Source organism: Engystomops pustulosus, chromosome 11 (assembly GCF_040894005.1).
Source record: "Engystomops pustulosus chromosome 11, aEngPut4.maternal, whole genome shotgun sequence".
In the NCBI taxonomy this organism is placed as follows: domain Eukaryota; kingdom Metazoa; phylum Chordata; class Amphibia; order Anura; family Leptodactylidae; genus Engystomops; species Engystomops pustulosus.
The window spans coordinates 73,777,254-73,792,354 of NC_092421.1; the positions used below are offsets into that span (position 1 = coordinate 73,777,254).

Genomic DNA, 15,101 nt, shown 5'->3' on the forward strand with positions numbered 1-15,101 from the left:
CCTGAAAGACGCCATACAGAGGATATACAGGACAAACATAGATCTATAATGTAATGTATCACTCCTGGAAGACGCCATATAGAGGATATATAGGACAAACATAGGTATACACTCACCGGCCACTTTATTAGGTACACCATGCTAGGTTGGACCCCCTTTTGCCTTCAGAACTGCCTCAATTCTTCGTGGCATAGATTCAACAAGGTGCTGGAAGCTCCTCAGAGATTTTGGTTCATATTGACATGATGGCATCACACAGTTTCCGCAGATTTGTCGGCTGCACATCCATGATGCGAATCTCCCGTTCCACCACATCCCAAAGATTCTCTATTGGATTGAGATCTGGTGACTGTGGAGGCCATTTGTGTCCAGTGACCTCATTGTCATGTTCAAGAAACCAGTCTGAGATGATTCCAGCTTTATGACATGGCGCATTATCCTGCTGAAAGTAGCCATCAGATGTTACAGGGTACATTGTGGTCATAAAGGGATGGACATGGTCAGCAACAATACTCAGGTAGGCTGTGGCGTTGTACCAAGGGGCCCAAAGAGTGCCAAGAAAATATTCCCCACACCATGACACCACCACCACCAGCCTGAACCGCTGATACAAGGCAGGATGGATCCATGCTTTCATGTTGTTGATGCCAAATTCTGACCCTACCATCCGAATGTCGCAGCAGAAATCGAGACTCATCAGACCAGGCAACGTTTTTCCAATCTTCTACTGTCCAATTTCGATGAGCTTGTGCAAATTGTAGCCTCAGTTTCCTGTTCTTAGCTGAAAGGAGTGGCACCCGGTGTGGTCTTCTGCTGCTGTAGCCCATCTGCCTCAAAGTTCGACGTACTGTGCGTTCAGAGATGCTCTTCTGCCTACCTTGGTTGTAACGGGTGGCGATTTGAGTCACTGTTGCCTTTCTATCAGCTCGAACCAGTCTGCCCATTCTCCTCTGACCTCTGGCATCAACAAGGCATTTCCGCCCACAGAACTGCCGCTCACTGGATGTTTTTTCTTTTTCGGACCATTCTCTGTAAACCCTAGAGATGGTTGTGCGTGAAAATCCCAATAGATCAGCAGTTTCTGAAATACTCAGACCAGCCCTTCTGGCACCAACAACCATGCCACGTTCAAAGGCATCAAATCACCTTTCTTCCCCATACTGATGCTCGGTTTGAACTGCAGGAGATTGTCTTGACCATGTCTACATGCCTAAATGCCTGAGTTGAGTTGCCATGTGATTGGCTGATTTGAAATTAAGTGTTAACGAGCAGTTGGACAGGTGTACCTAATAAAGTGGCCGCTGAGTGTATAATGTAATGTATCAGTCCTGGAAGACGCCATATAGAAGATATACAGGACACACGTAGGTATATAATGTTATGTATCAGTCCTGGAAGATCCTCATACCTGGCCTGTTACCCGATCCTCATACCTGGCCTGTTACCCGTTGCTCATACCTGGCCTGTTACCCGTTCCTCATACCTGGCCTGTTACCCGATCCTCATACCTGGCCTGTTACCCGTTGCTCATACCTGGCCTGTTACCCGTTCCTCATACCTGTCCTGTTACCCGTTCCTCATACCTGGCCTGTTACCCGTTCCTCATACCTGGCCTGTTACCCGTTCCTCATACCTGGCCTGTTACCCGTTCCTCATACCAGGCCTGTTACCCGTTCCTCATACCTGGCCTGTTACCCGTTCCTCATACCTGGCCTGTTACCCGTTCCTCATACCTGGCCTGTTACCCGTTCCTCACACCTGGCCTGTTACCCGTTCCTCACACCTGGCCTGTTACCTGTTCCTCACACCTGGCCTGTTACCCGTTCCTCATACCTGGCCTGTTACCCGTTGCTCATACCTGGCCTGTTACCCGTTCCTCATACCTGGCCTGTTACCCGTTCCTCATACCTGGCCTGTTACCCGTTCCTCATACCTGGCCTGTTACCCGTTCCTCAAACCTGGCCTGTTACCCGTTCCTCACACCTGGCCTGTTACCCGTTCCTCACACCTGGCCCGTTACCCGTTCCTCATACCTGGCCCGTTACCCGTTCCTCACACCTGGCCCGTTACCCGTTCCTCACACCTGGCCCGTTACCCGTTCCTCACACCTGGCCCGTTACCTGTTCCTCACACCTGGCCTGTTACCCGTTCCTCACACCTGGCCTGTTACCCGTTCCTCACACCTGGCCTGTTACCCGTTCCTCACACCTGGCCTGTTACCCGTTCCTCACACCTGGCCTGTTACCCGTTCCTCACACCTGGCCTGTTACCCGTTCCTCACACCTGGCCTGTTACCCGTTCCTCACACCTGGCCTGTTACCCGTTCCTCACACCTGGCCTGTTACCCGTTCCTCACACCTGGCCTGTTACCCGTTCCTCACACCTGGCCTGTTACCCGTTCCTCACACCTGGCCTGTTACCCGATCCTCACACCTGGCCTGTACCTATTCCTGCACTTGAGCAGTGGATGGATGTTTTCTGCTCTTCCCTCTCCTTTGGTGTTTATCCTGAACCTCAGGCCACACAACATTTCTGATATGAGAAGTAGGATTTTTGGCTTCTAATCCTCAGACATGTAGCCCGGAGAGGGAGATCAGTCTCGCTGCCCTTTATCATACATTAGCCATTTTTATAGTGATGTGTATGTGAAATGTGAGCGCTCCCACCTCTGCTGTGCCAGCTTATCCCCCAGCGTCTATTACCAGCGCCAACCGTGCCGTCACGATGTAATACTGAGCGACACATTACAAGGATAAGCATCACACTACATTATACACAGCTCATGGCCCTTAGATGTACTGCACATAACATCGGTTCATGGTAAATGTGCCGCACTGCCCCACCCATACCCTCACTACATTATACACAGCTCATGGCACGAAGGCTCACTACCACCTCACTGATGAGACAATGCCCAGAGCCTATGCCCACAGGTGGCACTAATCCATCAGAAGCACATTACATGGTGGATGTGGCGCACATTACACCGCCTTATGGTAACCGTGCCACACTGCCCCACACATGCCCCAACACAGCCCGACCCCATACAATGTGCATGTCAATGTGCTGTCGCTTGTCCCCCCCATCTGCCCACCTCATGTTCTGTATACACTGTGCACCACATTTACTAAGGTTCCAGTTTTCTGTCGGAGTTTGAACAGTTTTTATGTGCAAACTGCTTGCACATGTGTTTCTAAAGTGTCCGTGCCTTGTATGTGTCGCACGCAACACAAAATTCTGCACTGAAAGAAGCGTTCTGGTGCTCAGTCAGACTGTGCGACACATTTATCATGCAAGGTCCCACAGAATTGTGTTGCACGCCCCATGTTAATGGTACACCAAAATTAAGTTGCACCAGCTCATGTCCTGTATGCTCTGTATGTACCCCCAGCTCATGTCCTGTATGCTCTGTATGTACCCCCAGCTCATGTCCTGTATGCTCTGTATGTACCCCCAGCTCATGTCCTGTAGGTGCGGCCCCCAGCTCATGTCCTGTAGGTGCGGCCCCCCAGCTCATGTCCTGTAGGTGCGGCCCCCCAGCTCATGTCCCGTATACTCTGTATGTGCGGCCCCCCAGCTCATGTCCTGTATACTCTGTATGTGCGGCCCCCCAGCTCATGTCCCGTATACTCTGTACGTGCGGCCCCCCAGCTCATGTCCCGTATACTCTGTATGTGCGGCCCCCCAGCTCATGTCCTGTATACTCTGTACGTGCGCCCTACCCCCAGCTCATGTCCTGTATGCTCTGTATGTACCCCCAGCTCATGTCCTGTATGCTCTGTACGTGTGGCCCCCCAGCTCGTGTCCTCTGTACAAGTGCCCCCCCAAGCTCATGTCCTGTAGGTGCGGCCCCCCAGCTCGTGTCCCGTATACTCTGTATGTGCGGCCCCCCAGCTCATGTCCCGTATACTCTGTATGTGCGGCCCCCCAGCTCATGTCCTGTATACTCTGTACGTGCGCCCTACCCCCAGCTCATGTCCTGTATGCTCTGTATGTATCCCCAGCTCATGTCCTGTAGGTGTGGCCCCCCAGCTTATGTCCTTTATACCCTGTATGTACTCCCAGCTCATATCCTGTATATTCTATGTGTGCGGCCCCCCCAGCTCATGTCCTGTACACCCTGTATGTGCGGCCCCAGCTCATGTCCCGTATACTCTGTATGTGCGGCCCCCCATCTCATGTCCTTTATACTCTGTATATGCGACCTCAGCTCATGTCCTGTATACCCTGTATGTGCGGCCCCCCAGCTTATGTCCTTTATACCCTGTATGTACTCCCAGCTCATATCCTGTATATTCTATGTGTGCGGCCCCCCCAGCTCATGTCCTGTACACCCTGTATGTGCGGCCCCAGCTCATGTCCCGTATACTCTGTATGTGCGGCCCCCCATCTCATGTCCTTTATACTCTGTATATGCGACCTCAGCTCATGTCCTGTATACCCTGTATGTGCGGCCCCCCAGCTCATGTCCTGTATACCCTGTATGTGCGGCCCCCCAGCTCATGTCCCGTATACCCTGTATGTGCGGCCCCCCAGCTCATGTCCCGTATACCCTGTATGTGCGGCCCCCCAGCTCATGTCCCGTATACCCTGTATGTGCGGCCCCCCAGCTCATGTCCTGTATACCCTGTATGTGCGGCCCCCCAGCTCATGTCCCGTATACCCTGTATGTGCGGCCCCCCAGCTCATGTCCCGTATACCCTGTATGTGCGGCCCCCCAGCTCATGTCCCGTATACCCTGTATGTGCGGCCCCCCAGCTCATGTCCCGTATACTCTGTATGTGTGGCCCCCCCGACTCATGTCCTGTATACCCTGTACGTGCGGCCCCAGCTCATGTCCTGTATACCCTGTACGTGTGACCCCACAGCTCATGTCCCGTATACTCTGTATGTGCGGCCCCCCATCTAAAGTCCTGTATACCCTGTATGTGCGGCCCCCCAGCTCATGTCCCGTATACTCTGTATGTGTGGCCCCCCCGACTCATGTCCTGTATACCCTGTACGTGCGGCCCCAGCTCATGTCCTGTATACCCTGTACGTGTGACCCCACAGCTCATGTCCCGTATACTCTGTATGTGCGGCCCCCCATCTAAAGTCCTGTATACCCTGTATGTGCGGCCCCCCAGCTCATGTCCCGTATACCCTGTATGTGCGGCCCCCCAGCTCATGTCTTGTATACCCTGTATGTGCGGCCCCCCAGCTCATGTCCCGTATACTCTGTATGTGTGGCCCCCCCGACTCATGTCCTGTATACCCTGTACGTGCGGCCCCAGCTCATGTCCTGTATACCCTGTACGTGTGACCCCACAGCTCATGTCCCGTATACTCTGTATGTGCGGCCCCCCATCTAAAGTCCTGTAGGTGCGGCCCCCCAGCTCGTGTCCTGTATACTCTGTACGTGCTGCCCCCCAGCTCATGTCCTGTATGCTCTGTATGTATCCCCAGCTCATGTCCTGTAGGTGTGGCCCCCCAGCTTATGTCCTTTATACCCTGTATGTACTCCCAGCTCATATCCTGTATATTCTATGTGTGCGGCCCCCCCCAGCTCATGTCCTGTACACCCTGTATGTGCGGCCCCAGCTCATGTCCCGTATACTCTGTATGTGCGGCCCCCCATCTCATGTCCTTTATACTCTGTATATGCGACCTCAGCTCATGTCCCGTATACCCTGTATGTGCGCCCCCCCAGCTCATGTCCCGTATACCCTGTATGTGCGCCCCCCCAGCTCATGTCCCGTATACCCTGTATGTGCGGCCACCCAGCTCATGTCCCGTATACCCTGTATGTGCGGCCCCCCAGCTCATGTCCCGTATACTCTGTATGTGTGGCCCCCCCGACTCATGTCCTGTATACCCTGTACGTGCGGCCCCCAGGCTCATGTCCTGTATACCCTGTATGTGTGGCCCCCCGGCTCATGTCCTGTATACCCTGTATGTGTGGCCCCCCGGCTCATGTCCTGTATACCCTGTATGTGTGGCCCCCCGGCTCATGTCCTGTATACACTGTATGTGCGGACCCCCGGCTCATGTCCTGTATACACTGTATGTGCGGCCCCAGCTCATGTCCTGTATACCCTGTATGTGTGGCCCCCCCGACTCATGTCCTGTATACCCTGTATGTGTGGCCCCTCGGCTCATGTCCTGTATACCCTGTATGTGCGGCCCCCCAGCTCATGTCCTGTATACCCTGTATGTGTGGCCCCCCGGCTCATGTCCTGTATACCCTGTATGTGTGGCCCCACAGCTCATGTCCTGTATACCCTGTATGTGTGGCCCCCCGGCTCATGTCCTGTGTATTCTGTATCAACCTGATGTTTTGCTATTTCATAAAGCTGCAGAGATTAGGGAGAAAAGCAATTGTGAGATGATTAGATCTTAAGGTAAAACATTACAGGAATCATTCTATATGTAAAACTGCAAAATTATGCAAGAACATCCCATCATCTGGCGGAATATAATATCACTACCAGCCGTTTCTCTGACGCATGTATAATACTGCCATTGCTGTATGGGGCCGCCCGGGGCTATGTGCTCCACTGACACTGGAAGCCTATCCTATCCACTAGACCTGACCTATAGGCTGCCAGGAGCACCCATACCATGCCAGCTGCTTCACTCATAAGATGGTATCAGAAAGCTGCGGCCAGTGGCATGGATCCGTGCCAGCATAGCCTCTTGGCCCGTTACTTCAGACACAGGATATGATTCCCAATGGACTTAGTATAAGGGCTTATTCACACGGCAGCCTGTGATCTGGACACATAATTTGCAGACAGATGTCTCCATCTACCCCCTATATAGCCAGGAGGTGAAGTCATAATTTATATGGGGAGTAGATGGAGACATGAGGTGAGGTCACAATCTATATGGGGGGTAGATAGTGACAGGAGGTGAGTTCACAATCTATATGGAGGGTAGATGGAGACATGAGGTGAGGTCACAATCTATATGGGGGGTAGATAGTGACAGGAGGTGAGGTCACAATCTATATGGGGGTAGATGGAGACATGAGGTGAGGTCACAATCTATATGGGGGGTAGATAGTGACAGGAGGTGAGGTCACAATCTATATGGGGGGTAGATGGAGACACGAGGTGAGGTCACAATCTATATGGGGGGTAGATGGAGACACGAGGTGAGGTCACAATCTATATGGGGGGTAGATGGAGACACAAGGTGAGGTTACAATCTATATGGGGGGTAGATGGAGACACGAGGTGAGGTCACAATCTATATGGGGGGTAGATGGAGACACGAGGTGAGGTCACAATCTATATGGGGGGTAGATGGAGACACGAGGTGAGGTCACAATCTATATGGGGAGTAGATGGAGACACAAGGTGAGGACACAATCTATATGGGGGGTAGATGGAGACACGAGGTGAGGTCACAATCTATATGGGGGGTAAATGGAGACAGGAGGTGAGATCACAATCTATATGGAGGGTATATGGAGACACAAGGTGAGGTCACAATCTATATGGGGGGTAGATGGAGACACGAGGTGAGGTCACAATCTATATGGAGGGTAGATGGAGATATAGTTTCTAGGAAAATGAGTTTCATAGTTTCTACGGTTGAAAAAAGACACTTGTCCATCAAGTTCAACCAAGGAAGGGAAGGGATTTGATGAGGAAGGGATTTAGGGGAAACAATTCTATATAACATAACCATCTATGTTATTTAGGTGTAAAAAGGCATCTAGACCCTTCTTGAAGCTATCCGCTGTCCCTGCTGTGACCAGCGCCTGAGGCAGGCTATTCCACAGATTGACCGTTCTCATAGTAAAAAAGCCCTGTCGCCTCCGGTGATTAAACCTTGATTTCTCCAAACGGAGACAGTGCCCCCTCGTCTTTTGATTTGATCTAATCTGAAACAACTTCCCACCATATTTTTTGTATGGACCATTCATGTATTTAAATAAATTAATCATGTCCCCTCGTAGTCGTCTCTTTTCCAGACTAAATAAATCTAGTTGTTTTAATCTTTCCTCATAACTCAGACCCTCCATACCCCTTATCATTTTTGTGGCTCTACGTTGAACCCTCTCCAGCTCCAGGGCATCCTTTTTATGGACCGGTGCCCAGAACTGGACAGCATATTCCAGGTGTGGCCGAACCAGTGCCTTGTATAGTGGTAATATTACATCCCTATCACGAGAGTCCATACCACTTTTGATACATGACAAGATCCTACTGGCTTTAGAGGCAGCTGATTGACATTGCATGCTGTTATTCAATTTATGATCTACTAGTACCCCCAGGTCCTTCTCAACAAGGGACTCACCCAGATTTACTCCCCCAAGGACATATTTTGCCTTTGGATTATTGGCCCCCAGGTGCATAACCTTACATTTATCCACATTAAACCTCATTTGCCAAGTGGATGACCAAACATTCAGTTTGTCCAAGTCACCCTGCAGCCTATGAACATCCTCCATAGACTGTATTACACTACACAGCTTGTACTACTACTCCCATCCTCCATACACTGTATTACACTACACAGCTTGTACTACTACTCCCATCCTCCATAGACTGTATTACACTACACAGTTTGGTGTCATCTGCAAAAATAGACACAGTGCTATTAATTCCTACCTCTATATCATTAATAAATATATTAAATAGTAGTGGGCCAAGCACAGAACCCTGAGGTCCACCACTCATAACTGGTGACCATTCCGAGTAGGAATCATTGACCACAACTCTCTGGATACGATCCTTCAGCCAGTTTTCAATCCAATTGCAAATGATTTCTGCCAAACCAATAGCCCTAATTTTACCCATCAGGCGTCTATGAGGGACAGTGTCAAATGCCTTTGCAAAGTCCAAGAACACAATATCCACAGCTGCTCCTCCATCCAGGCATCTGCTAACCTCTTCATAAAAGCAGATAAGGTTAGTTTGACAACTTCTATTCTTAGTAAACCCATGCTGGCTGTCACTTATTATACTATTTGATGTCACATACTCCAGTATGTAGTCTTTTACTAACCCTTCCAATACTTTCCCCACAATGGAAGTTAAGCTTACAGGCCTGTAATTGCCAGGCAAAGTTCTAGAGCCCTTTTTATATATTGGCACCACATTTGCCTTGCGCCAGTCACTTGGCACCACACCAGACATTACAGAATCCCTGAAGATTTTAGACAGTGGTACAGCAATAACAGAACTGAGTTCTTTAAGAACTCTGGGGTGTAACCCGTCTGGTCCAGGAGCTTTGTACACATTGATTTTATTGAGCTTAGATTGGATAATGTCTACATTTAGCCAGCCTAGTATATCACAGGATCCATGACCCGCACTGACACCACCCAAGTCAGAAGTTCTCTCTTCTATTGTATAAACGGAGCTAAAAAACCTATTAAGTATCTCTGCCTTCTCCTGGTCTCCAGTCACCGATGCCCCATTTTCAGAATAAAGGGGTCCAACCTGTTGTGACCCATTTTTTTTTGCATTGATATACCTAAAAAATTTCTTGGGATTTGTTTTGCTATCTTTAGCTACCTGTCTTTCATTTTGTATTTTGGCTGATTTGATTTCTTTTTTACAGATTTTGGTAAGTTTTTTGTAAGTATTGAAAGCCTCAGGTGACCCGTCAGATTTATATTTTTTAAATGCCCTCTTTTTCTCATTAATTGCCCTTTTAACTGTAGCTGTAAGCCACGCGGGGTGTAATCTAGCCCGTCTATACTTGTTACCTATTGGAATAAATTTAGAAGTATAAAAACCCAGGATAGATTTGAATTTCTCCCATTTAACATTAGTATCACCATGTGACAGTATCTGATCCCAGTCTATATCCTGTATTGCAGCCCTGAATTTTTGGAAATTAGCCCTCTTAAAATTCAAAGTTTTCGATTTTCCCACCTGTTTCTGCTTTTTAAAGTTTAAGAGGAAAATAATTATATTATGATCGCTGTTTCCAAGGGGTTCCCTGATACTGACATTTTGGACAATCTCCTCATTGTTAGAAATCACAAGGTCCAACAATGCGTCACCTCTTGTGGGATCTTCTACAAGCTGCAACATAAAATTATCCTGCAGAAAGTTGATAAAATGTCTCCCCTTCATAGATGAAGACGAGCCCTGACCCCAATTTATATTTGGAAAGTTAAAGTCTCCCATTATCACTACGGTCCCCTCCTGTGCAGCCCGCTCCATCTGTTTATATAGGTGACCCTCTATTTCCTCAGAGATGTTAGGGGGTCTATAAATTACACTAAAAATAATTTTCTCAAAGCTCTCTTGGCTTTGAATTTCAACCCACAAAGCTTCAGCCTCCTCACACTCTGAGACCACTGACTCATTCACAATCGCTTTTAAGTCTCTTCTGACATACAGACATACACCACCTCCCCTCCTATTTGCCCTGTCTTTCCGAAAGAGTGTAAAACCTTGAATATTAACAACCCAATCATGCGATGCATCGAGCCATGTCTCTGCTACACCAACAACATCTAACTGATCCTCTAATATCAGAGCCTCAAGCTCGCCCATTTTGCCTGAGATACTTCTGGCATTTGTGAACATACAATTTAATTTTCCACAGTTATTTATCTGATTTAAAGTAATTTTACTGGCACATATATCCTCACCACTGTTCTGCAACTTGTGGATCTCCTTATCCACTGCCTCAGGCCCCCATACACCGCCCACATCACCACCCACCAACATAACCTGCCCCCTCTCTGACCTGTCTACCCCTTCAGTGTCTTCCTTTTCCTCCTCCCCCGAGCCTAGTTTAAATACTCCCCCACCCCTGCTAGGATCTTCTCCCCCAGCACAGCAGCCCCCCTTCCACTTAGGTGCAAGTTATCTGCAGAAAACAGCTTGTACCCCAGTGAAAAGTCAGCCCAATGCTCTAGGAACCCAAATCCCTCTGCTCTACACCAGGATCTGAGCCATGCATTTAACTCCCTGAGCTCCCGCTGTCTGCTCTGTGTAGCGCATGGCACAGGTAGGATTCCGGAGAATACTACCTTGGAGGTCCTTTCCTTAAGCTTTGAACCTAGTTCTTTAAAATTATTCTTCAGGCTCCTCCACCTACCATCTATTCTGTCATTGGTACCAACATGGACCACGACAGCTGGGTCATCCCCAGCCCCTCCCAGTAATTTATCCACCCTTTCCACCACATGCCGAACCCTGGCACCAGGGAGACAGCAAACCATTCGGTTGAGGCGGTCTTGGCGACAAATTATTCTATCCGTCTTCCTGATTATAGAGTCCCCTACAACCACTAGCTGCCTTGGCTTACCTGCACTCCCATCCACCCTACTACTAGCTGGTCTGCTCCCCCGGCTGTGAGGGAGAGCAGGATCCGCTAGGGCTGCCATTTCTGACACTGCCATGAGGTGAGGACACAATCTATATGGAGGGAAGATGGAGACGCAAAGTGAGGTCACAATTCATATGGAGGGTAGATGGAGACACTCCACTTGTGGCTCAGTATATCACTTGACCCCTCCTGTGGTTCTGTATAATGTGGGACCCCTCCTTGGCTCTGTATATCGCGGGCCCTTCCTGTGGCTCTGTATATCGTGGCCTCATTAACCTCTTGTTTGTTTTCAGGCTGAAGGAGCAGCTGGAATCCTACAGAGAAGAGAAGCTGGAGAGCGAGTACCAAGCGCTGCGCTCACAGATAGACGTCCTGCAGCAGGTACCTCCCCCTATTCATCTATGGGATGAGGCTCCTCTCACCGGGGGGCTGATACTTCTGTGTGTTATGCTGTGGAGTAATTCCTAATTGCTGGTGAGCCGCCAACGTGCCTATGGTTGTATGATATCACAGGGAGATGTGGCGCCACCTACACACTCACCAATACCTCACATTGCTGTGCTCTGTGCTCTCTGCAGCCAGTGTTATGCATTGTCCAGGTAGAGATGTGTAATCAGACCTCACACTGCTGTGCTCTGTGCAGCCAGTGTTATGTATTGTCCCAGGAGAGATGTGTAATCAGTCCTCACACTGCTGTGTTCAGTGCTCTCTGCAGCTAGTGTTATGTATTGCCCCTGGAAATATGTGAAATCATACTTCACATTGCTGTGCTCTGTGCTCTCTGCAGCGAGCATTATGCATTGTCCAGGTAGAGACATGTAATCATACCTCACACTGCTGTGCTCTCTGCAGCCAGTGTTATGTGTTGTCCCTGGAGAGATGTGTAATCAGACAGCAAGTTTATGGCTGAGATATGAAAAGACCTTCCAAATACGCCCCAAATTACAAACTGGAAACCATCAGCAGGTGTGGGCCATACACTTAGTAGCAGTAGGACTCTGTGAAATATGGATTTACATTCCATGACTTCTCCAAGTGCAATGGGGGCATGTCCTCACACTGCTGCATTATGTGCTCTCTGCAGCCAATGTTATGTATTGTCCCTGGAGAGATATGTAATCAGAAGTTTGTGTATGTTGTTAGTAGCAGTAGAACTGTGATATATGGATTTACAATCCTGAAATATAACTCCAAGTGCACTTGGGACATGTCCTCACACTGCTGTGCTCTGTATTCTCTACAGACATTGTTTCATAGTTCCTTCCCCTCCAGATTCTGCTTGAATACCAAAGAAGTCATTTAGAAGAGAAGGGAGGAGCAGCAGCAGTGTGAGGACACACCCTCAGTGCACTTGGAGAAACTACAATCCTGGAATATGAATCCATATAGCACAGTACTGCTGCTACTAACAACATACACATAGGTCAGATTACACATTTCTCCATGTACAATACATAACACTGGCTGCAGAGAGCACAGAGAACAGCAGTGTGAGGTCTGAATACACATCTCTCCAGGGACAATACACCAAACTGGCTGCACAGAGCACAGCAGTGTGAGGTCTGAGTACCCATCTCTCCAGGGACAATACACTACACTGGCTGCACAGAGCACAGCAGTGTGAGGTCTGAATACACATCTCTCCAGGGACAATACACCAAACTGGCTGCACAGAGCACAGCAGTGTGAGGTCTGAGTACCCATCTCTCCAGGGATAATGAATTACTCTGTCTGCAGTTTGTGGGGTCATACCTGCTGACAGGTTCCCTGTGATGGAAGCTGTGGACATGTATGAGGCACTATACATGATGTAACACCTCACTCTCCTCTCTGTAGCAGTTGTGTGAAGCTCGTGGTGATCGGAGGACGCCAGACCCCAGTGACACTTCCCCCCTGTGATCAGCAGCACCGCCATCCTGACCGCGCTCCGTCTCCTCCTCGTTTTATTTCATCGCTGCCTTGAATTATTAATAATTGTTGTGTTGTACATTAGGAGTTATCGGTGGCGGCGATGGGTTTTGGCGTTTCCGCCGTTTATCGGCAGCACAAATGTTCACTTTGCAGTAAATGGTTATTGCTGCGGGACGACGCGAGTTATTGATGCGCCGCACGCTAATGCTTCATGGAACAGAAACTAATTATAACAAAACTTCAGCTCCATTATAAGACGGGGGGCCACGGCGACTAAGTGACGCTCCTCAGTCACTCACCTCCCCCGTCTCTCACATAGTGTCACACGCTGCAGAGAAGGCACAGAAACCTCTCCTCACTGCTGCTAGTTGGGACACATCTGTCTGATCATGTACATAAGCAGAGCTGCAGTGTAAAGCAGGGAGACCAAGCCAGATACTTACACTTATCTAAGGATGGTATTCCCATCTCTGCTGAGTGATAAGCCAGGGATGCACAGCAAATGCACTCTAGGTCCACTACATTTGCACTGAAGTCGTGTTGTCATAATCTGACTTTGGTGGGAGAGCAGCAGTGCACTTGGAAAAGCTACAATTTTGGCATATAAAGCCAAATTTCACAGTACTGCTGCTACTAACAACACACACACAAAGGTATGATTACACATATTTCCATGGACAATACCTAACATTAGCTGCAGAGAGCACTGCAGTGTGAGTAGCTAAAATCCTATATTTTATATCTATGTTTCACAGTTTTTCTGCTGCTGACAACATACACAAAGATCTGATTACACATCTCCCCAAGGAGAATACCTGACACCGGCTGCAGAGAGCACAGCAGTGTGAGGGCCCCAATGCACTTTGAGAAGCTACAATTTTGGAATATAAATCCAGATATCACAGTCATGCTGCTACTAATACACTGTGGTCTCATTACACATCTATCCAGGGACACTGACTTAAGTTTTTTAGGTGACACCTGCTGACAGGTTCCCTTTAAGTAGTTAGCGGTCAGTCTGCTGTGAACATTACTGGAGGTGTAAGTCTGTGTATAACGAGGTTATTGACATCAGAGTGTGACTGTTACATTGTACAGGATCTGCAGTTACCGCTCAATATCAGCCTTTCCAATTAGCTGTAAATTAATGAGCCGCGGCGTTCAGTCCTTGTTAAAGCCGCTCGCCCTGGGCCTCGTCCTGTCTTATGTAAATAAAGCTTTGATATCCTAGACGGACAATGGTCCACATTTACTAAGGGCCGTTCGCCAGTTTTCGGTCAGATTTTGCACATTTTTTTCAGTGCAAACTAACTTGCACAGGTATTTAAGAAGTGTCCGAGACACATTTCTGGTGCATACGGCTGTACTAGGCATCATGCAACACAATTTAGGCAACGTTGGACCGTGGCCCAGATTAATCATGCAAAGTCAGACATAAGTGTGTTGCACATCCCATGTTAAAGGTGCACCCCAAAAAGCTGGTGAACTCTGTCGGGCCAGTGCAGGGAAGGGACACATTCATGATTTCTGCATTAAACATAGGCAAACCCTCTTTTAGTGCAGTGTGAACTATTAGTAAATGAGCCCCAATGTCTCCCCATTCAAGTTCAGGATCTTTGCTTGATCTTAGTTGTAGAGATTGAACACCTGACGATACATCAGAATCACAGGGAGTATCAATGCAGCATATTAAACCCTCTTCACAGTTATGAATTGGACCTAGGACTGTCTGGATTTTAATGTGAAGATCCAGAGTTTGAAGAACTAGAATGTGAAGATGCGGAATGTGGAGATCTAGTGAGGATCCAGAATGTGAGGATTCAGAAAGTAAGGATCTAGAATGTAAGGATTCAGGGTGTGGAGATCTAGAATGTGAGGGTCCAGAATGTGGATGTCTGGAACACGAG

At 48.7% G+C, this 15,101-nt stretch overlaps 1 protein-coding gene across 10 annotated transcripts in view; it reads left to right on the plus strand.

Moving 5' to 3' along the window:
* LOC140106403 (pancreatic triacylglycerol lipase-like) overlaps window positions 1-15,101 on the plus strand; it is a 77,582-nt gene that overhangs the window by 26,563 nt on the left and 35,918 nt on the right. For all 10 annotated transcript variants that reach the window (XM_072130836.1, XM_072130837.1, XM_072130838.1 and 7 more), the window contains one exon: window positions 11,577-11,664. In XM_072130836.1, the coding sequence (XP_071986937.1) occupies window positions 11,577-11,664 (88 nt within the window). The remainder of the gene's footprint in view (window positions 1-11,576; window positions 11,665-15,101) is intronic.